At 39.3% G+C, this 24,180-nt stretch overlaps 3 protein-coding genes across 4 annotated transcripts; 2 read left to right on the forward strand and 1 right to left on the reverse strand.

Annotated features, from left to right (window-relative positions):
• Window positions 1–4,078: 4,078 nt before the first annotated feature.
• On the forward strand, window positions 4,079–14,472 carry LOC119902091 (metalloreductase STEAP3-like). Of its 2 annotated transcripts, none has more exons than XM_038718019.1 (6): window positions 4,079–4,192; window positions 4,902–5,135; window positions 5,601–5,867; window positions 6,026–6,550; window positions 8,648–8,803; window positions 12,622–14,472. In XM_038718019.1, the coding sequence occupies exons 1-6, from the start codon at window positions 4,079–4,081 to the stop codon at window positions 12,907–12,909; spliced, it is 1,584 nt and encodes a 527-aa protein (XP_038573947.1). In that variant the 3' UTR covers window positions 12,910–14,472. The 2 variants fall into 2 exon arrangements, with proteins under 2 accessions (XP_038573947.1, XP_038573955.1); XM_038718027.1 differs by lacking the exon at window positions 4,079–4,192 and adding an exon at window positions 4,227–4,366.
• A 692-nt stretch (window positions 14,473–15,164) lies between these two features.
• LOC119902110 (acyl-CoA-binding protein homolog) lies at window positions 15,165–17,540 on the forward strand. Its single transcript, XM_038718052.1, has 4 exons — window positions 15,165–15,315; window positions 15,644–15,761; window positions 16,587–16,649; window positions 16,894–17,540. The coding sequence occupies exons 1-4, from the start codon at window positions 15,310–15,312 to the stop codon at window positions 16,965–16,967; spliced, it is 261 nt and encodes an 86-aa protein (XP_038573980.1). The 5' UTR covers window positions 15,165–15,309; the 3' UTR covers window positions 16,968–17,540.
• A 338-nt stretch (window positions 17,541–17,878) lies between these two features.
• Window positions 17,879–23,835, reverse strand: LOC119902101 (secretin receptor). Its single transcript, XM_038718040.1, has 13 exons — window positions 23,694–23,835; window positions 23,515–23,614; window positions 23,042–23,155; window positions 22,471–22,577; window positions 21,340–21,449; window positions 21,022–21,154; window positions 20,187–20,340; window positions 20,048–20,108; window positions 19,885–19,954; window positions 19,443–19,534; window positions 18,433–18,571; window positions 18,287–18,328; window positions 17,879–18,178 (listed from the first exon to the last, which is right to left on the reverse strand). Exons 1-13 carry the CDS (start codon window positions 23,733–23,735, stop codon window positions 17,930–17,932), a joined length of 1,413 nt encoding a protein of 470 aa, XP_038573968.1. The 5' UTR covers window positions 23,736–23,835; the 3' UTR covers window positions 17,879–17,929.
• Between the last annotated feature and the right edge of the window lie 345 nt (window positions 23,836–24,180).

The raw sequence follows: 24,180 nt of genomic DNA on the forward strand, positions 1-24,180 counted from the left end.
GCACGCTCACACACACATTCAGACAGAGGGGGAAAGCAGATAATATATGCAGGGAATGGACCAGAGATGTCTGACGACTGTCGACACCTTCAGCTCTGAGCTCCCCAGCTGCAGGGACATATTTGATGTCTTGTTTCACGAGGTGGAGAGCCACCGGCCTTGAATTTCGATTCTCCAACATATTAAAATTCCTGCTGTGCACTGGCAATCATTACTCTATTGCATACAGATTTGTCTTAAATGCCTCTTTAGTTTTTGCTGTTTCTTTTCCACTGAGGCCACACTCGTTCTAACCATGTGGTTTATGAGCACATCAACTGAATAAGACTATTATTAATGCCTGTTTATTTCAAGCATTTGAGACACTCAGTAAAGAGAGCCTTTGCTCATTGAAAATAAGCGTCCATTGATTTTGTCTTTAAGCTCAAACGTTCCCCCAAAGGAACTCAAATACTATAATAACACTTGGGAACTAAGCACCTGGAATTGGATCACAGGTCCCATATCCACAGCACAGGCTTTAGAGCTCAAGGTGACGTGAAGAAATCTTCAGAGGCCGGAGACAAGGCTTAACTGAGCCTACCCATCCCCCCACCCCTCAAGCCCCAAGCAATTTCAACTTGTGCCCAGCTCAGATTTAACTCCTCAGAACATGGCTCCAGCAGTGCTGCTCATGTCTGAAGGTGAGAGAGAGCACGAGAAGTCATGAGAGCTGGGTTCAAAAATGAAACTGATGTTGAAATTTTGAATACGACAAAGCTGGAGATTTTATGCCATATTTAAAACACCGCTCATTGAAATGACAATGCAATAATCATCTGCAAAACAAAACCCTAAAAATAAGAATGTAGAAAGACGTGCTGAGAACATTATGCTCCCTGACTCTGCCACCGAAATGACCTTTACTCAGGATTAGTACAGTGAACTGTATCTTTAGGCTACAATGAGCCATGCACAACACACTGTCCACATTATGCTCTGCAGTTGCTGAGATTACCCTGCCCTGCAGCGCTGCCATGCTTCTAATCACGACGCATGTTAGTGGACTGCTGTGTCATACACACAAACCATACGGTGAGACAAATGAATCAGTCCACCATTAGCAGCGTCCAGACTTTAAACTGTATCTCATCTTTTCTGAGTGATGTTTTAAAATAACATAGAAGGAAATTTAAAACGGGGCCAGTATGGTGGTCCTGGGAGCTCAAAGCACTGACACTCAAGAAAACACACGCAAATAGAGAAAACACAGGAAAATAAAACATCTTCACAAAATTGAGAGCACATGTGAACCATTTGGAACTAATGCTGCAAAGTATAAAACACGGGCAAATTTAGAAACACATTCACCAATTTGACAACACATGTGGAGCATAATGAATTGCAGCACAAATACAGAAAACAACCAGATAGCACCTGTGGTGGAATATTCAGACCCTTTACCCTTGTATACAGAATACATGTTACAGTACTTGTAATCCAGCATTCAGTGTTAAGTAAAGTATAAACAGTGGAATTTACTTTAAGTTATTTCCATGAAATGAAACCCCAGTTTGACACTATTTATGGTTGATACTTTTTTAGACACTAGCCACTCAGTGTGTTAACATTCAGTAATTATCTCTCTATATAGTCGTTCTTATTGGTATAGTGACGGAGTCCTCCATTCTCATGCTGGATTTAGGGAGAGAGGGAGGTCATTTTAACTACTTAACATGTTGAGGAGTTCAAAATTTAAGAATGAATTATATTTTAAAAACTGATCATATGGTTTTTATGTCAAATATTCATCTGCAAAGTAACTATATCTGTCAAATAAACAGAGTGGAGTAAAAAGTAATCTTCATACTGAAATGGAGGTGAGTACAAAGTAGAAAATGGAAATATCCAAATACAGTTCCTTAAATTTGTATTTAAGTGCAGTACTTAAGTAAATGTATTGATGCCACTGCCCAACTAAACCAAATACAGAAAATGATCTATGATTTACGTTTAATTTAGTTTAAACACTCTGATTTCATGACTCAGCTATTACAGATATTTGCTATACACGTAGCATCAGCCTTAATACTCTACTACTCTAATTCAAATAAAATAAAGAAAGACACACAACAGGTTATGTTTCCCGCTCGCCTGGCTCTGCCTTGACACCGCTGCTGCTCTCCATTTTTGCTTCTTTTTAGCTTGTTTGCTGAAGAGTTTTGCTGTGTATGTACTGTAAATATTGTACTGTAAAGCATTAAACTGTTGTTGCGATAGAAATCCTACCCACAGACAGCTTCCATGGCCCGGAGATGCAAAGACAATGATGTCATTTATTCTATTACAAGTCAGTGTAACATTAAAATGGTTTTGAAGCTGTTATTTTAAAATAAAAATACTAAATAATGTTACTATAAGTCATGGCGTAAGTAACACCATGAGCACATCCATGGGCACAAACCATGGCAGAAATGTGTGTTCTGCTCTTTTAAATGGACCCTGGAAAGTAGTTTTGTCTACTTGCAGGCGTTTCCTTTAGTTGAGCACCGTTATAAGTCATAACAACTCTCTCTAATGAATCGATGATGCTGATAAACCTACGTCACCTGTTAGTGACCAGGGGAAAGACTTGAATCATTTTATTGCAGGATAAACTATAAGTGAAACTGTGCCATTTAATTGGGATTAGCAAAACTGTATGTAGTTACAGTAAAATGTCACAGGGTATTACTGTAAATCTGTGTGGGAAACCTTCACTGAGCCACAACAATGAGAACTTGCAACATCAGCTCCTGTCTCAACATGTGACCCTAATCCCTGATGAAGAGCACGGAAGACACCTCCGCTTTTGAAAGCACATAAACAAAATGTCTTCCTCCATGTAGCCTGTTGACAGTGAAGTCCTGTCAGACGTTAACATAGCTGTACCTGTCCACCTCAGGCTCATCGTTTATGACCAAGCCGTTACTTCTCGGCCGCTGTATTTCCAATGCAACTCATTTACATATTATGATTACACATGCTTCACCCTGTTTAAATGGACCAAAAATATGTAAATAATAAAATGACAAGTACTTGTTGTGTGAAGGGTTGACTTTATGTCATCCACGTGTTTATCTTCCATGATCTTGACAATAGAAAATTAAAATATATGTTTAAATCAACATGACACCTCGCTAACTGCAGGTGGTTAGCATAATATATGAACCCGTAAACAGCATCAAAGGCCGGAAAAGCTTAAAAGACCCTGCTGTATTTGCCAATTCAGCATTTTCAATCCAGATATCCTGTCTTATTTTAGGGAGAGTAGTAAACTCTCTCTGTAAAGTCTGTCCCCACTGGATCAGAATAACTTTAACGATTTGACCTGTAAGATTAATGGGTTACCACACCGGGAGACACCAGTAATCGATACCTCTGAATGAAAAATCTCAAAATCAGATATGTATGTCAAGGACTGTGACCTTAAGCGTTGTAAACGAACATGAGGCCAGAGAGCAAAAGAGAGGCATGCATTCACTGTGTGTGTGTGTGTGTGTGTGTGTGTGTGTGTGTGTGTGTGTGTGTGTGTGTGTGTGTGTGTGTGTGTGCGTGTGTGCAAATGTGTGGATATGTTTGCATGTGGTGACACTGAAGCATCGCTGCGAGCCAGGGGGATTCAACCTTTTGCAAGTGGCAAAGGCAGACTTGATGAACTCATGTTGACAGCGTGTAACCTGCGGTCAGACATCTTTTTAACACGCTTTTGCTTTTGCTATTTATTCTAATCCCAAAGCCAGTTCATCACACACACCAGATGGGGTGATGGAGGGGACGGAAATTATTACACCTTCCTTCTTGACATTTTTCAGTAGAATACCATGTGGTTTGCGACATACAACTAAACAACTGCTACAACAAAAAGAAGACCAAGAGTTTGTTTTATCTGTCTGTATCTCCCTCCTTCCCATTTTCTACTTCATGTAAAGCTCTGTTTTGAAAAATGCTATAAAAATAAAGTTTGCTTTGTTCTTGTTGAAATGTGAACATTTTATGGTGTGGCACCCGATTACATTCCTGGATGACATTCATATAGTTTTATGTTTTAGGGGGAACAATGCTCTGTTTTATCTTGTGCACACACGTGGAGGCGTGGCTGGGGCGGGGCTTTGGCCGTTGCGTCACCTTATCAGGAAGAAACGTGCCAGTTCACAGAAAGCAGAGACGCGGGGTGAGTAACTGTAAACAAGTATAAATGTCGCTGTTACTTCCAACAGAAGCTAAATGATGTAATATAAGCTATTATTTTATCTAAAATGTACGTGAATGTTTGCCTGTGTGGTAAGAAGAGTGACTTTATTCGGAGGTAAAGTTTCCACGAGTTCAGACAAGGACAACAAGCAAGGTGGCTTCAACTCGCTTTTCTGTTGTGAGAAGAGAATATCACTATGGATCTTTTGGCAATTTAATGTTTTATGGTTAATAGGTCAGCTTAAATAAAGTATTTAACGTTACTTGATGCGGCTTCTGAATATTGCCGGGTTTCTGGGAAACTTTACTGTTTATAGCATATGGTTCCCGCACAATAACCGCGTTCATAAGAGTGTGGTATATGGAGCAGGGGCTCATGAGTTTGATATAAACTTTTGGATGAATGGCAGGCGTGTTTGTTAAACTTATTTTCAGAGCCAGCTGGTTTCAGGGTGCGTAATATCAAATATAGTTATAGCCTAACGGTTATATTGGATGGCCACTCATTGCTCTGTACTCTGCAGAGTTACAGATCTTGGACATAGGGACACAAAGATAATGAGAATAATAGTACTCTTTTCTATAAAGGTCTAGGCCCAACAAAAAAAACAACCTGTTAAGGTTGTTAGGGATTTTAATGAACATAAATAAAAAATAATGACCATGTCTTCTATATACTTATTTTTCAGTGCAATATGCCTGATGAGATGGCCAGGCCTTTAATCCGAGGCAGAGGTGAAGGAGGAGGCTCCAGACATCTTGAAGCCTCCATGTCTGAATCTGGCGATCCAGTTGTTGGCATTCTGGGTACGGGCGACTTCTCCCGCTCGCTGGCGAGAAGGCTGGTGGCCTCCGGCTACCAAGTGGTGGTGGGCAGTCGCACCCCCAAACGCTCTGTGGCTCTGTTCCCTGAGGAGGCCGAGGTGACACACACAGTGACACTGACACTCAAATTCACACTCACCATGTAATTGGTGCTTTTGTTTCTCTCCCTATGGTGATAATTATGTATTTACTCTGGTTGTATCCACTAGGCATAATAATTGTTATTACCTAAATAGATACCTAACAGGTAATCTAAGTTAAATATGTGGTATGGAAACAGAAAAAAGCAGTTAATCAGATATTTTTAAGGTTTCTCTCTATAAGATGTAACTAAACTAATTATACTTAAAAAAGCTGCATGTTTCCCATGGCACTTTTCTGATGATCATTCTCAATCACTATCAGTCAGGTGTTTTGGAAAATTTGTTTTCTTGCACAGAGTTGGGTATAAAGAATTATACCACTTTCACGTCTGTTCACTAAATATAAAGCTAGAGCAAGGAGACTGTATGTACAGAGGTTGCTGTTTCCACGCCTCATCCATTCCTGTCTTTGTCTTCCAGGTGACATCCCAGATGGAGGCAGCCAGCCAGGCAGACCTGGTGTTTGTCGCTGTGTACCCTGAGCATCACTCCACTCTGGTGGACCTGAAGCCGACACTAGCTGGAAAGACACTGGTGGATGTTAGCAATGGTTTGAGAATCAACCAAGAGGGGCCGTCGAATGCCGAACATCTGGCCGACCTGTTTCCAGAGAGTTCTGTAGTTAAAGGGTTTAACACCATATCAGCCTGGGTGCTGCAGACGGGACCTCGGGATGGAAGCAGGCAGGTAGGAGACATCAGCTGGCCCTTATAGTTCGGAGTCATAGAGTATCCCTGGACTTAAAATGTGTTTGGGGAAAAAAAAAAGAGGAGTTCTAGATCTAGTTCAGAAGAGACAGAATTCAGAACTCAGCTTCATCTTTTTGTCATTTGTTATTCCTCCAGGTTTTCCTCTGCAGTGATAGCAGCAAGGCCAAGAGATCGGTGATGCAGCTCTGTCGCAGAATGGGCTTTGTCCCTGTTGATATGGGCCTCCTCTCCTCTTCTCTGGAGGTTGAAAACCTCCCCCTCTATCTATTTCCCTCCTGGCGCATCCCAGTCCTCTGCACCCTGTCCCTGTTCATCTTCTTCTACCTGTACAACTTCATCCGTGACGTCCTGCAGCCCTACATCACAGAAGGGAAGAGTGTTTTCTACAAAATGCCTATTGAGACTGTTAATGTGACACTTCCCTCGGTGGCCTTGGTGATGTTTTCCCTGGTCTACCTGCCTGGTTTGTGCGCCGCTTTCCTCCAGCTGTCGCGGGGCACCAAGTACAACCGCTTCCCTAAATGGCTGGACCGGTGGCTCATCACGAGGAAGCAGTTTGGACTCTGCAGCTTCCTGTGTGCGGTTCTACACGCCATCTATAGTCTGTGTCTTCCCATGAGGAAGTCTGCCCGCTACAAACTGCTCAACATGGCACAACAGGTGAGTGATAGAAGCAGAGGAGTGTTTCTGAGTGAGTGGCATAAAGAATTTACGTGTTAAGGGCTAATCTCATTGAGGGTCTGAATTTCTCCTCAAGTAGCTCTGAAAAATAAACAACTATTTTGGTATTTGCTACATCCAGGAAATGGCCACATCTGTGCACTCTTGAGTCTGATGTTGACAAAAGCTCTCGCCTTCTTGCACCTACTTGGTTTTGATTTGTTACCAAACTGCCAGCGATCAAAATGAAAGCATCCTTAAACAGTGTTACAAACTCACTGGAGTGCTGTGTAAAGTTGGTCAGCTTCAAGCCGTGTGGTTGGAGACTGACTGACATGTTCTCCCCTTTGGCGAGGCTCACTTCGGCGGTTTGGTTGATGGACTACTTTTAGATACATAGACACTCTTTTATTGTCCCAGAGGGAGATTTGTTTTCACAGGCAGTACATATTCCACACAGATACCCACACAGCAGTATCATACTGATACTGATGACACAATACTAGAATAGAATATATTTTAGTGCCTGTCGGCTGTTAATAGTTATTTTTGTACGTTAGTTCTGCTAGTGTCATGATCCAACATACGTATGACTTGGTAGATTTTCGCTTAGTTACTGGAGAAATAATACACTAGTAGAATTAATCGAGTAAACTAAAACAGTCAGCGTTTTTAATAATAATGAAAGTTATCTGCTTTATTTAGCCTACTACATTTGGATGCTGGCAGTTTCAATTAGAATGCTTTGTGCTATTATGGCCATATAAAGTGCCGCCATGAGTCTCACCAAGATATTATGAGAGCTGAATTTGCATGTGGTGTGAGGATTTATTTAAAACTGTTAAATTTATAAGGATGTCCACGTCTGGCTCGGTGTGTGATGATCTCACGAGATTAAAACATGACGATATTTCTCATCGGGGAAAAAACTTTAACTCATGCTGGGAAAAACAAATGTATAACTGCAGACTTATGATTTCTCATTAAATTATGATGTTGGTCTCGCAATATAATGACTTTTATTAGGGACATGTCAGAACACAGGAGCTATTAAAGTCCAAGAGTTTCTAACTGAATTAATTGATCATTGAGGTGGAAAAGGTAAATGACGACAATTGAAAGCGTTTCTACACTACAGCTGCATTCACACACTGAGCCCAAGTGCTCGAACAGAAACTAACATTCACACACTGGCGGCAGTGTATGAAGGACACTTCAACATGCAGCCTGGAGGAGCCAGGGATTGAACCACCGACCTTCTAATTAACAGGCAACCTGCTCTACCTCTTGAGCCTCAGCCGCCCTGATTTAAAAGATGCCACATGTACATTTAAACGGTTACTTCCCCAAACAAAAGACACAAAAGAGGTGGGAAGACTGAATCATGCCTGTGTGTGTGCTGACTCAGCAGGGATCATGTTGCATGAGAAAACATATCTGAAAGCAATACAGAATGCCTGAGAGCCTCACTGCATTATATACTGTATTTTGTTTTTATTTTCAGAATCACAAATACTATGATGAGGAAAATCTTTGTTACAAATTGCTCACTTGCATATCAAGGTATAATAATAATAATAATAATAATAGAAACTAGCTAAATAGAAAATATAACAATTATATATCTAAAATCTAAATATAAGGAGTTTGGATATGGACAGTATTTAACAGTATTAACAGAAATGTAATGATAAATAGTAGTAGTGAATTGAATAAAATACTAATAGTAATAAAGAGTACTGGTAGAGCTGATGTGGAATGGATACAGTCCTTAAATACTACAGTACTGGGACAGAGTAACCAGAGTATTGAATCAGAAAATATTGTATGTTAGTATTTAAAGAGATAATATTGTGCAATTTGTATATAGGTGTACAATAGGTGCTGCACTTGTTACTAAGAGTAGGAATTGTCACCTGCCACCTGAATTCTGTGTTTCCCTTCACATAAATAAACATTTCCAACATAAATTGATGCTAGAAAATGCAGAAAAAGTTAGTGTTAAAAATTAGTGCAAAAAATATATAAATGGAATCACTGGAGTTGAAAATATACCCTGGACACAACAAGGATTTTGGTGTTTATCATGTCGTCCAGATGAAAGGGGACTCGTGGGACGACGGGGAGGTGTGGAGGATGGAGCTGTACCTCTCGGTGGGCATCATGGCCCTTGGGCTGCTCTCGCTGCTGGCTGTCACCTCGCTGCCCTCAGTGGCCAACACTGTCAACTGGAGGGAGTTCAGCTTCATACAGGTACACACAAACACATGCACTCATACATGCAGTGATGTACTAGTTTAATTAAAAGTGAATGTTTTTCCCCCAAGCGCCCCTTTTCCTATGAATATATATATATATATATACACACTGCCAAGAGGATATTCTTCTTGGAAACAGGGGAAACGACAGATAGGATTAATACAGAATGATGGCCAAAAATTGACACATCAACATACAGGCAGACTTCTTTACATACAAGCATCACGCTCATGTGCAGACAGTTGCATGCTATGGCTCCTACATGCTTATGTGGTCACGCGCACACAAACACGGTTCGCACTCCTGCAGCTGCCCCAGATATGGTGTTAAACTTGGACTGTGACAAAGCCATCAGGACTGTTGTGACTCAGTGCACACACGCTTCCTCCTCTCCTCCTTGACTTTCCCCATCGTGGCCTCCATTTCTCCCAACACTTGTGGTGCATCTGTGCTGCATTTTCCCAGTTAAACTAATCCGGTGGCCGTCAGATTAGTCATGTGCCGACAGCCGGCGTGATGAAAGGCAACTTTCTGCCCAGCACATGTAGCTCGACCTGCTGCCTGCAGCTGCAGGACAATGTGCTGATGTGTTGTGTAGTATGTCTATGGGCCTGTGTGTGCAGAGAGAGAGAGAGACTTTCAAGGTGATATTTGAAATAGATTTACATATTTATCATTGTTTTGGTTCAGCTTTTGCAATAGAGTTTCAGTGTACAAAACACTTACAGAAAATTGCTCTTTTGAGCATCACTGCAACATAAATGCTAATTACCTCTTCACCATGGCAATGCATTTTAAATGTATGTAGTAGCTTTAAAATTTTCCTTTTATTACTGTCAAAATGTTGGAATATATCGAGTGTATATTACAGTAGTGTAAATTGTGATACGATGCGTAACAGAATTACTGTAGCCTACTGAAAACTTCAGTGATTCAGATATTTCAAGTTTGGTGTTGTGAATAAAACTTTGTGGTCAATACAGAAGAGAAACAGTGAGCAGATGCAGTGAAATATTTTTATATATATATATATATATATATATATATATATATATATATATATATATATATATATATATATATATATATATAGAGTTACAGTCAGGCTCTAGACTTTATATTTACAGTAATATAAAATATTAAAGTATGTGGAAGTCCTTACTCTACATCATTTCAAATACTTGAAAGACTTAAATTGCACATCTTATGTGTCATGTGAGAGTCTAAGGCCAAATGGGGAGGGGAGTACAGATTAACACAAACTGGACAAGAACTAAAAGGCAACAACGTATAATCTTTCCCGTTGATCTGGACAAAATTAAACTGCGGGTGTAAAAGTGACCTAATTTGATTGTTGGGTTTTCGTTTTGAGTGCCATGTAAGATTTTGCCGCCAAAATGTATGTGTGTCATCAACACAGTGGTCACTACATTACATAACATACCATGTATTGCCATCATATGACATGTTTTACTTTGCAGAAATGGCAAAAATGTGCACTGGATTAGTCTTAAGTAGTGCCCTAATCTCAGACCTGCAGAGCAGATCAGTGCATTAAGGGTCCCAGGTTCACACAAATATGAGATGAGGCTGGTTATGTTATATTTTTGTTATTATCAGCACTGCTAAGAGTTCACAATGATATTGCCTTGTCTGTAGATTCTGGGGATCCTACTTTATTAGTGCTGTTGGACCTGACAGCAGCTTTTGATAGTTGACCATGCAGTCCTTCTTGCATGCCTTGAGCATTTTGTAGGCATTCAAGGCTCTGCACTTATATGGTTTAGCTCCTATTTGACAAATAGGAGTTTCTCTGTCACAATGGGTGATTTCTCCTCCTCATCTGCGGGGTGCCCCACGGTTCAATTCTTGGCCCCATCCTGTTCTCATTATATATGTTGCCATTAGGGGCTATAATAGACAAGCACAACCTGTCATTTCATTGTTATGCAGATGACCTGCAAATTTATCTGCCTATGAAACCTAATGACAGTGTTGCACTAAACTGCCTGCTTAATGGCATTAATGATATTAAATTGTGGCTATCTCGGAACTTCCTTAATCTGAATGAAGACAAAACTGAGTGTATTATCTTCAGTACAAAATTCATGTCAGACAATCCCGCTTTAAGTCTGGGAGCTTTGACTTCATGTGCCAAGCATCTGGGTGTGACATTCGATTATAGCATGAAATTTGAACAGATTAGCAATGTTGTCAGAATGAGCTTCTTCCAGCTTCGTCTCCTGGCAAAAGTAAAGCCTTTTCTTAACAGGCACGATCTAGAAAAGGCTATTCATGCCTTTATTAGTTCATAGCTAGATTATTGCAATGCTTTTTATGTTGGTCTAAGTCTAACATCCATCTCACATCTTCAACTTCTGCAAAATGCTGCTGCTCGCTTTAACAAATACATCTAGAAGTGCACACATCACTCCCATTCTTTTTACACTACACTGGCTTCTGGTCCGTTTTAGAATTGATTTTAAGATTTTATTGTTTGTTTTCAAAGCCTTAAATGGGCTAGCCCTGGAGTATTTGTCCGAGCTTTTAACTTTGGGTGGGCAAAATCGACTGTTGCGGTCTTCAAATCATTTGGACTCTAGAAGTCCCGAGGTCCAGGTACAAACAGTGGGGCTATCGGGCCTTTCGCTGTTGCTGGCCCAAAACTCTGGAACAAGCTCCCCCCTGACATTCGCACTATAGCTGATGTTGTTCATTTTAAATCAAAACTTAAAACTTATTTATTTAGAATGGCTTTTAATACACAGTAGTGGTGCAACAACTTCCCTCTTCTTCAACCTTATCTGACTTACTGTTTTCTATGCTTCATGTGTTTTCTTCTTGTCTTTTATTGAATGCTGTGTTGTTTATTCTTGGTTGATGTAAAGCACTTTGGACACTTATTGGTGGCTGTAAAGTGCTATACAAATAAATGTTGATTGATTGATTATCAACAAATTTTACAAAATGACCAAAACCAACAATACAATACAAATTTTCCTGCCTGTCTATGGCTCTCAGCCCCAAACCCATTTGCTTCTGCTGAAGATATAAACCTTTAGAAATGGGTCACAAATATATTAGTTGAATTTTTTTAAATTACGGCTAAATAGTTTCCTGAAACAGCTGGGCACTGTAGGTTTAGCAAATCAGAGGGGAAAAAGTGCATTTTCAACAGCGGATTAGTACAGATTCAGGTATATCTACGTTAAATATCACAAGATTTATTTTTCTGCATAAATGGACACATTCTCCACTCCTCAGGAGAGAACAGGCACAATCTTGTCAAGTGGAAATAATTATGATCCACTCTACCCAGTTAGTGTTTAAATGAGGCTATTTTTAACCCCTGACCCCTGCCGGAGTCAACCTTGGGAGGTTTTTGTAATTGGCTTGCCCTGAAGGTACAAAATATGACACACACACACACACACACACACACACACACACACACACACACACACACACACACACACACACACAGAGATAGACAGATGTATACACAGACAGATGCATACATTAGTGGGGTTCATTCAGGTTATGAGTGGTAGGTCAGTGTGTTTCTGCGGGGTCTGCATTAGCCTAACGTAATGAGCTAATTTAGTGCACTGGCTGGACTGCCACAATATGAACTGAAGAGGAGTCACTTTGAGGTAAAATCTCAGTTTCAGTGTGGGTCATATTTTTATATATGTGTGTGTGTGTGTATGTTATGTATGTGTTAGGAGGACCTGACTATATTGTAAAAGCGCTTTAACTATTGTTTTCGCATCCAAATACAACCTGTGACGCCCTTCTTTCACCTCCTGCAGTCCACGATAGGTTACTGCGCCTTGTCCATGGCCACCCTCCACACAATGCTCTATGGCTGGGACCGTGCCTTTGACCCGGCCCAGTACCGCTTCCACCTCCCCCCGACCTTCCTGCTGGTCCTGATTCTTCCACTTGTGGTTCTGCTCGGCCGCCTGGCTCTCTTTGTGCCCTGCGTGGCCCGGCGGCTCGGACAGATCCGACGCGGCTGGGAGAAGAGCCGGCACATCCGCTTCACCCTGCCGGACGATGACTGCCGCAACGGGATGGAGGATGTCAGTCATGTGTGACTGTACAGACATGCATATGAAGATCCAGACAAAAGGTATAAAAGTAGAGCTCCTTATGCGTGCACTCATTAATAAAAACACCGCTCACACAGAAGATAAATGATTTATACACCCTTGGAATGTATTGAAGGCTTCTCTCTAAAGCCCATTGAGAGATTTCAGAGATGTTTCTTTTCAATAAATTAGCTGGTTGTTCTTTAGAGATATTTGACCAGTAGAGCCGTCAATCTTATTGCACTTCTTATTGTCAATAATGAGTGTTTATTTGGTCCTTTTTTATGCTTTTTATTTTAATTTATTGTTGAGATTTTAACTCTATTTGAAGCTTCAACCCAGAACTGAAGAAAAGCAATATTAGCGTCTTGTTTAATTTATGCAGTCACTGTTACAATTCTACTGAACTTGCTTTAACTGAAGCACTACAACTGAATTTTGTTGTAGTCCATTGAGTCTTTTTAACAAGATTTCTTCACTGATCAACAGAAAATGCTTGGCCTTCTGCTTGGCATATGCATTCCTGTCAGCTGAAGGTTTTTTTTTTTTCTGTGTGCACTTCAAGACTGCTGCGCAGATTTTTGTCAGCCAGCCTTCAACATAGCCCATCATCCTGTATTGTCATGTGTTAAATTGAACCAAACATGGTTTCACGTTTTATGATATTTTTCATTGGCGTAAGTGTTTTATTTTCTTTTGACATTTTCTTTTCCAAATACTTTCGATGTGCTGTCATTCATCAAACTATTATTGACTGTATGAAAATGATTGGGGTGGGGGAAAAACGAACTCCCCCTAATATCTCAAAATGTACAAACCATTCTTGAACTGGTTCAAGTCCTGAAACTGTTAACAACTAAAAGAGGCTATTATACAGATTAGAAGTGAAATTGGCAATTACCATGTGTATGCAGTGATCTCCTTTATATTGTAGAAAAGAAAGCTTTAATGAGGCGCTCTATGCTAGAGGTAACGTTAAATCTAGCTCCAAGCCTATTCTGTTTCTCAAATCCCTGGTACAGAAATATGATTGCTTTTGACTGAAAATGGCAAAATGCCAAAATCCTTTAAAAGACGCAGCACAAAATAAAGCCAAGTATTTTCATTTCAGACTACACCTCCTCCTTAATAATCTTTGTACAGTCCCTTACTCAGGTGTTTATGAAAACTTAAAGGCTAAAGCATTGCTACTGTAGCAGCTGTCACACTCGACTGCTATGTTTTGGCTTGCATTGTTTTCTTGGTGTGTTTGCTTTATGTTTTTGTTTTTGTTTTTATGTACTGAACTCACCTGCTGATAATCACCCATCAGTACATATTTGACTTAAAAAAAAATCAATAAGCTGTTACAGAACTTTTTCATTGTGATCAAACCAGTTGTTGATTTCAGCTATTTTTGTTTTGTTATTACATTAGTTTGTATTTTCTCAGTTGTTGAAAGATGTTTTCTGACTCTAAATTAAAATGTCATAGTAGTGTTCTGACATTCAAGATGTGTCTCTTACCACAAAGGCATGAATGTAAAGATCTCAAACAGAAACAGAATAAAGCATTTTTTCTAGATCATGATTTGATATTTGTCGATGTGGAGCCCATTGCATTGTGAAAAATGTATTCATCAGCTTCATGTAAGGACTTCTGAAATAGAACATCAAAACCATCTTAATCATTTAAAGATTAGACGGATGGCCACCATTATAAAATCAAACAAAAGGTCAATCTAGTCTTAGGCCCACCAACAGCGAAGAACCCATCAGATCATTAAAAATGTGGATGCTGCCATCTTGTGGTGGAGAATAATTTTACTCTTGTCTCCCAAAGCTGAAAAGGTTTTCCTTGTCTTTGGGGAAAAACATGAAAAATCATTATTTTGATGTCATAGGAGACATTAGACAACAGGTGCAATGCATAAAAAAAGGAAACAGTCTGCTTTAAAGTCTCAGAAAACTGACAATTTCTTGTCAGATGTGTAAAAGAGCCTTGACGTTTTATTAAGAATATCAGTATTGCACTGTAACTGGAAACCCCCAGTGTTACCTGTCCACTACATATCCTTCGGTGGTGTGTGAAGTTGTGAAAAATGTTATTTTAACCAAAATTAACTAACATGAGTAAGTGGCAAGTATCAAATACTTAAACCTTAAGATTCAATATAATATATGTTATAAGCATTAATTGTAAGTTGTTATATCAAGCTCTACTGTTGTTGTTATTATTAATTTAAGAATGGTAGAACTGAATAATACGCCTTCATAGTCTCCTGCTGTCTTCGCTGGCAGTGACAGAAACTACCTCCCACATTCTTTTCCCTCAGCAAATCCCCACTGCCACAAACAGCAGTATTGCAGGACTAGTTGGACAAGCGCTGTGAAATCAGCAGCAGCAAGGTGTGCTCTCACTGCCGTCATGACTGTAAGTACTACCTCTTCTGAATTGAGTCCTTTCCTGCAACATTACATAAAGATATGTGTTTTTTATTTAGTGAAGTTATTAAGTTACCTTGTAGGTGTGTTGATTATGTCTGTACTGGACTAGGCTGTACTAAAGTTACGAATAGGGCAGGAATCACTGCTGAGCTGCATGTGTAAAGTCTTACGTGAATGTAATGAGGTGATAAGTCTGATGATAACACAAGTCGTACTACATTTTGTGAAGTATAAGGCTGGTTTTTAAGTTAAGACATTTTGATAACTTGATAAAAGATTTCTGTTTCAGCTTGTATTTTCTTTCATCCCCCCAGGAATCATTTAAAAAAGCAGTAGAGGAGGTGAAGGTGCTCAAACAAAGACCAAACTATGATGAAATTGGTGTACTATATGGTTTATATAAGCAAGCCACAGTTGGTGATATTAACATAGGTGAGTAATATAGGCAACCTTTTTGTAAAAGTTTTTAACATTTAACAAGTCATGGAAACACACACACACACACACACACACACACAAAAAAAAAGACTGTTGTGATAGCCTATCCTGTACTTCCAGTAAGGTGGGGATGAGAAAGAATCAGGTCTGACAGGTTTGGTAAATGATGCCAAAAGTGATTAGTTTACGAAGCTGTAATTTCTTTTCTTACATTCTTATAGAAGAAACATTATTTGACAACAAAGCACTAACATTAATATTCAGTATGAGAATTTTATACCCCCTGAAAACAGTTTCAGATCTTCAGTATTTCTAACATTAAATATCGTTATAGTTTAAAGACAGGGTGGGTTAGAAGCGCATTTCAGAAGCGTTGTTTTGTTATTTGTTGAAATTCCCTTTACATCCTAACAGCAATCAAATAAATCAAGCTTATACACAAAAGTGAAAAAAGTCTGGTAGCACAGCAAATCATTTCACTCAGCCCGAATAACATGATTGGGTGTGACATCATCTTTTTCTACCTGAGCCGTGCCCAAATAACCAAATAACTGAATTTGGGTGTTGTTAGATGTAGGATATCGCTCATAGTGAGTGGTGGAATGTAACTTAGTGCGTTTAGAATACTGCTCATAATAAGACACTGAGAAACTAGGTTTTCAGGGACCCTTAAAAGCTTAAAAAGAGGGAAAATGTGTTGCATCGTTTAGAATAGACATTGACAGTTTGAATAAGAACAATTGACAGTAGTAAAAAATACTAAAAAATGTGATGCTTATTGGAAAGCCCAGTTATTGACGGTTGCTTTTACATCCACAGAGTGTCCAGGGATATTTGACCTCGCAGGACGAGGAAAATGGAATGCGTGGGATAAGAAGAAAGGTAGGATTTTAAAAAATATATATAAAAATGTAACTTCAGACAGTTGTAAAACTATATGTAAAACTTATAATGTATGTCTTAAAATGAAGTTGTAGGCAAGGTTATTCTTCAACAAAGCCAGATTTGAAACACATGTTAAGAACATTGTCTACATTCCCCAATAGCAAAAATGTAGGCATGGCTGTGTCAGAGTTTTTATCATAAAACCAATTGGTTTGCTTTGTTTCCATTTCTAAACCAACAGGTCTGGGCAAAGATGAAGCAATGACTGCCTATGTTGAAGTGGTGGAGAAGCTGAAAGCAAAATATGGAATCTAGAGCCTGTGCCACATCTCCCACTTTTCTCTCAATAACATTTGACAAGCTTTACAACTGATTTTACATGCTGCTACACTTGCTGGTACTGTGTAAAATATAATTGATGAAAATGCTAGATGCAATTTGGAGTACTTTCTGGTACTCTACATTGGTTAAAATAAAGTGTGTAAAAGAATAGGTCAACATTTGAGAAATACACTTCTGTGGAAAAAAGCATCTTTATATGTCTTTATGCTAATTGTGAAGCGAGAACCAGCAGGCAATTAGCTTTACTTACTCTACTTAAAAGTGGAAGTGGGGTGGGGGTGGGGGGCCTTTTGACACAGTCAGGCTAGCTGTTTCCCCCCTGCCTCCACCCTATATGCTAAGCTAATTGTCTGCTGACTCTAGTTTCATACAGATTTAAGAGTGGTATCAATCTTCTCTTCTAACGACAAAATGTGTTTCCTAAAATGTTAAGCTATTCCTTTAAGTGCAAATACAATGTAAGTTTTTATATAAAAGCAGTTTCAATACAGTGCATCTGTGTCCAAGACTGGCTATCAAAAATAAAGACTTGTTCTTTTGACCTCAGACTTCACTTGTTTCTGTTGTTCTCCAAGAAACAACAGCTAAGGCATCTGACGAGTTTTAAATATAAATAACAAACACCTGTAAGTATAATGTAAAACTAAAATCCGAAACAACTCAGCAGTGCCTCATACTGCAGCCTCCAAGATGATCACACAACAACACTAAACTGAACATGGGTGAATAAAGTTTGCTGCATATTTAAGCCCCCGATGGTAAGTTTAAATATCTGTGACATTTGAACATGAAAAATCATTGCCAAGTAAGCCTGACGGCTTACTAATTGGGCCTCGACGGTGCATTTTACATCCTTCTGTCATCAAATAAAAACAATCCAGGGATCTGAAAAATATGCATTCCGCTGTATTAAACACTCAAGCTGCAGTTGTGGACTAATTTGTTGTCAGCGCTAAGCTAGAATCCATTACATATTGACAAGGAAAGGGAGAATATGAGCCAGTATCCACAGTATCTACAGGGAGTCCACTGGTTGGCAGGCTGCCTAGAGAGCAGGGCAGCAGGGAGACCTGTGTGTGAGGAGACGCGCTGTGGCTGATGGAGCTGTGATGCTGCCTGGGCCGACTGGGGAGGTGCTGAGTCAGCCTCCACCTCCTCCACCTCCTGTGAAACTCATGCTGCACCTGGAAATGGACATGTCACAGAACCCGAGATTGGTGCACACTTTCAAAACACCACCTTTGACCTTTTGGCGCAATAAGTTTTGGCTCTAATGACTAACCAGTTCTTACCTCCCCATTTGTGAAGCAGTAGAGCACAGTGACCACAAATCCCTTAGAGATGTGAAGAGAGAGAGAGGTCAGTGAGTGTCTTTTTATTTGTCATTATTCAGAGTTGACTGGACATCTGTCTCTCTCATACATATCCTCTAGTTTACCTGTGTGGATGACAGTGCCAGCTCTGCAAAGGTCCATATCTTAAACACTGAGCTGCTGACTTCAACAGGTAAGAAGACAAAAAGGATGTAATGCAGGCCAAACAGAGCCACCAGAAAAAATGTGGACTTGATCAACCTCCTGGTGAAAGAAACAGGAAAGTGTTTTCCCTCATTAATAATAAAAACAATAGAGTTTTCCCATCTGCTGAAGCATCTCTATAAATCTCTGTCTACAAGAATGCTTGAGTGATTGATATGGAAACCACCTAATATTTGGTAAAATAGTAAGATACTCCCTAACAGGCATTAACCTATAATGTCTTTGTATTAGAGTCTGTCCTTGTAAAACTAACCTGCTTGTGTGTGTGTGTATTTTTACCCTCATTTACAAAGCAACCAGGAGCGATCTTTACAGTATTACCTTATCCTCTGCAAAATACATGGCCCATTCCTCAGACAATGCCTTTTCACATATACCGTAACACTTCATTTAAAAGCCTAGTCTCAATTAGACACCAGTCCCTTTTTCTGGCAAGGTGTGGCTACACGTTTTGACAAATAAATGCAGGTCTCAATTAGAAGCCGGGTCTGCTTTCTATAGAAGTTCTTTGGATGTATAAACCATCTTAAAGCCCTCTGGGTCGCCTACTTGAGCTGGTTCTAAGATGCTTAGATCGTGCGTACAAATATAAATGTTTAAACTTTTGTCAGTATTGACATGGCACAGTAACCTTCTGCTTTAATCCTTTCTAAGAGATGCTACTGGTATTTTAATACATAAGTCTCTTTCTTTCCCTCCATGAGGTTAGTCTACATGTTACATGTTTCTTCCCATTTCCCATCTTTGCTGAGCAAGTTTTATTGCAGATATAGGCAGGCTGAGTTCAGTGATTAAATCAAATAAAAGCCCATGGCTGTTAAAGTTTTACTGTAAACACAACAGGCCTAAACTTTACATACGAGATATATAGTATGACAGTGCAACAATACCACAGGTGATCAGTACTCACTTATACTGGCAGAATTCATTCCTCTGTGCATCTGGCATTCTGAGTTTGTTCACCAGTATCCTCAAAATGCCCATGAAAAAGATGAGATTCATCTGAAATGATTGAAACCTGTGAACACTATTGTTACACTAGTTTGTAATGCAAATAGTTTAAACATTGTGGGAAATACGCTTATTAATTTTTTTTGGCAAGAGCTAAATGAAAAGATTGATCCCAATGTCATTTATGTACACTAAATCTGACCTTTAGATTAGCTGAAAAGATGATTTTTCACCTTTAGAGAGAGCAGGCTAACAGGCTAATTAAGATATCTGACTGCTGGCTGTAGCTTAAATATTTGACAGTGGTATAAATCTTCTCATCAAACCAAATGTCAAACTATTTTTTTAATAACATTTTAAAGAAGAATGAAATTTAAGTAAACGATTAAGCAAGTTTTTACAGATATAGTCAGAAGAACTGGCACTCGAAGTATCCACCAAATCCATTCATGTTTCCTGGTTTCCCAACAGCTTTGGCAATGAAAAAAAAAAAATCATTTTAAAAACATACTTTGATAGATCATAACTGCACAATGAGTGAAACTGATTTTACTTCTCCCTTACCCTTCGTCTTCATAAAAATACTTGGCACACCCCCAGGAGAAAATGACAATCAGTGGTAAACCTGTAATAAATCTTGGATCAATGTCAAAAGGCAGAATTTGCTATACTGAACTGTCAATATGTGTATGAGTCTCCCTACCCCAGCTTAAGACGATGTACCAGACGAGGTGTTTCTTCAGGGAGAAGAAGGAGCGGCTCACAAGGGTGAAGAGGAAGTGACCCTCGACCAGCAGCCAGTTGTAGTTTGCCAGGATGGAGTAGTTGGAAAACATCAGCACAACCTTACATGCTGCCTGCCGCACAGGAAGGAAGGTGTGTTAATCAAGCACTCCTATGTAAAAAACACCTTTCTGTTTGCAGCCAAAAAGTTGTTTTTTGTTGATTCCTAATGAAGTTAAACAGCACCATCTTATGGCATACTCTTATTAGCTATGCGGTTGGTCATATCTCAACAACTAGTGGATGGTGCCCAAAGAATGTTTCCTAAGATACTATGACAGTTCATCTGGCGTCACCACAACATACCTGCAACGCTAATGACAATGACATAATGACAACATTCCCATTGGCTATAATTTGTCTCGAACATATAGTAACACCCAAAAGCACATTTAGCTCAAAGCACCTTAACACCTAATTACAGCCTCACAGATCCGCACTTTTTAAACATTAATATGACAGAGAATATTTCAGTGTATTGCGGATGAAAAATCTTACATATTTATTTCGTGCAACAAATAAGAATGTAACTTAGGAAGGGGATCAACAGATATGGTACTAAAAGATGAGCCCTTTGGGAGGCATAAGATCGGGTTCGCTTCGAAGAGCCGTAATTCCCATCACTGCTTTGAGCATTATGTACATGCTGAATGTGATTTAGCCTACATGTGTTCATGTTAGATTGCTGCATAATTTCATAGACTGAGGAGACATGTAAAAGTGAATATGACAAGAAAGTGTCTGTCCATCCATACCGGATAGTATTCACAGTGGTAGAGCTCCTCATTAGTAAACAGCAGAGTGTCTCTGATGAAGATGAAGATAGCTCTCAGGATAAAGGAGATAAACAGCTGGATGTGAATGTAGTTCCTGGTGCAGTGCAGCTTTCTGAAGAAACATCAACATTCACAGTTTAATGTTATTGTATCATTCTGCAGTTTTCAGGGAAGGTTCAACCGTGATTCCATGTAGGCCTACATCTATGAAATGCAATAAAGCAAAGGGTCATAGCATTTCACAAAAGTCTTATCCTTGGAGGAGAGAAAAAAGGGTTAAGAAAGAATGTATCTCACCTAAAAAGACAGAATATGGTGATGGCAATGGTGAGAGAAATAAGAGAGAGGGTGTATCCAGCTGTGTACATGGTCTTCACGTAGGAGAAATACAAATGGGAATCTGAGGACTGAACAAGGGAAAGAGAGCATGAATTTATTGCCTCCAACAGCATGATTTGACAATATATCAACACTACCAATCATTAAAACAGACCACTGTGCGAGGACTTGAGACGCCTAAGTTTTTTGCCTATAGCAACCTGTCACACGCATGATTTAATTGGTGACTGTATACAGTGTTTCAGCTCAAGCGTGTGCAGCATATGTTTTGGGTAATTAGGAAGCAAGCCTAGAAAATAAGTTATGATTAAAGAAAGGTTTCTTGACTGATTACCTTAGCATAAAGGTTGAGAGGAGGAAGAAAAAGCTAGCCTGACTCCAAAGATCCAAAGATGAAAAAAATCTAAATGCCAGCACCTGTAGTATGTGTTTTTTTTCCTTTTTTTTCTTTTTTTTAACCTGGCTGTTCCTCTTGCTAAGCTAAGCTGATTGCCTCCTGGCTCAAGCATGGATGTATTAAGAGAGCATCAGGGGTAGGGCCCTGTTCATTCCTATGAAAGTTGCTTAGTGGCGCATTAAGCCAAACTAGTTCATCATCCATTGTAGAAAATTACCAGGATCTTCTACATTGCTTCTGCGTCATGTCGATTTATCCCTCCACTAACTTGAATGAATATAATGTGGTTTAACTGTGCTGCTCTTCTAGACTTGCCAAATTTTATTGGACCAAATGGATCAATTTCTGATCTCGCAGCTGTGATTTGTAGACGAAGGTAAAATGTGTTACAAGACATCATTATAATGATGTACTGTAGTGCTGCAGAGATTCCCCTGCCTTCAAATCTTGTTCTCCTGATATAAGAAAACATGTTTGTTCGGTACAGACCCCAACAAATGTCACATCATCCTGATTGTAATAGTTTTTTTTAGTGAAAATAAAAATTGTGATGCAAAAAGTATTATTCCCACCAACTGTGAATCATTTCTGTAAACTGTAATAGGTGTCAAAATAATTGCAATATGATTTCTTTTAACCATATCGTGCAGCCCTAAATTACACATACTGTGTGCATATTAGTTACTACCAACCTCTCCAAGAAAGTGGAACGTATCATTGAAAGGGTAGCCACATGCATCTTCATGTGGGACGAGCGGGGCTGTCCAGCCATCGGCAGTGCAGTTGCGATGCACTTTACCTGCAAAATAGCAATCCTCAGCCTGTCACTGTTCTCTGAGTGTGAATGTGACACAAAAATAAACATCCTGCAAAATTATGTCTAATGAGTATGTTTTTCCTGCCGTGTATAGCGTGTAGATCTGTGTTCGCATACTTTTATTATTTATTGGACAGCAAAAAGCTGCAAATTATTACTCTCTCTTCAAGCTCAGATCAATTATTATGAAATCTATCATCCTCCTATCGTTAATGTATTACTCCAAAATGTGTTACCCCGTGTCTGTGTACACAACCATTTTTATGGCTGAATGTTTGGATAGAGACCCTGAGAGGGAGAAGCTATCTCAGTTCCTTATGAAAACAAATTAGTTTCCTGGCAAATAATTAACCAGTGCAATGTGTTAGATAATGGGTGTCTGTTTGTTAATGTTTGTCATGTTTGTGTGTGTGTGTGTGTGTGTGTGTGCATGTGTAGTATCTCACCTTCTGAATTGAAAAACTCTGGACATGGTTGAGAGACAGTTTCCCCAAGAGAAGCAGGTGGCCAGCAGTTAAGGTCATCCCACATTCCCTTACAGTGTACACTGATATTGTTTTCTTAATAGATGGGACAGAAATTGTATCTTTTTTTTATTTACTCCACACAAAACAGTCAATAAAAAATTTAAGAGAGGCCTGATCTTGATCCTTCAATATAAAATGCGTTCTGTCTGCATTTGAAAGTTTTTTTTTTGTTTTTCAGGGTGTATGATGTTATGTGAACACTAGGTGTCACTAAAACATTTCAAATCTGTAGGTTAAAAAGGCTTACTTCAAAGTTTTCCTTCATTTCAGACATCACCAATATTTTTTCAATGGATATTTTCACTGAGCAGCAATCTTCATTTACTAAATATTTAAGTATAAGATAACACAATAGGCCTAAAATATACAATTTAGAAACTGGATTAACTCACCTGTTACTTTGTGTGACTTCAAAAGTAGCAGATCTTTAATGCACTTTTCCTCCTCTTTCACAAGATTAACATGAGGATGACACCCTGATGATGATTTAACCTGTAAAAAAGGAGACAATAATGCACTTGATCTTAAGATTTTGCATAGATTCAACTCAAACACGCATCTGTTTTCTCACCTGGGGTAATAGTAAAACTCCAATAAGTCCAGCTTTTTTCATGGTGTCAGACAGGTTCGTTTTTTTCCATCAAGATAGGTGCCTCCGTCCAACCTCAAGCCACATATCTGATTACAATGAAAAGCAAGCATCCTGCCATGCTGCAGGTACATGAGCTCTGAAAATCAAACATAGGCTTGAGTGTCTCTAATTGGGCATTCAGGACAATCTGATAAGCGCATCAAGGTAGCTATCATGAAATGGAAACGTCCTGTCGTGACTTTCAAAATAAAGTCTTTATTCATGGACACACGTAAATCAGTGTGAAATTGTATATTTAGTAAAATAAAATGAAATTGCTAATTTGTCCAATATGTTGTCAATCCATAAATACACGTAGCAAACAAGTTACAGCAAGCAATACGCACCTGTCCCTGAGCAGGATATTCAACCCCTAGTTGCTCCCGAGGCGTGCGAACTCAACAATTAATAACAATTATAAGTCTCT

This window comes from Micropterus salmoides, unplaced genomic scaffold (genome assembly GCF_014851395.1).
Source record: "Micropterus salmoides isolate LMB-PRFRI ecotype aquatic unplaced genomic scaffold, ASM1485139v1 Ms_hic_scaffold_1, whole genome shotgun sequence".
NCBI classification, from domain to species: domain Eukaryota; kingdom Metazoa; phylum Chordata; class Actinopteri; order Centrarchiformes; family Centrarchidae; genus Micropterus; species Micropterus salmoides.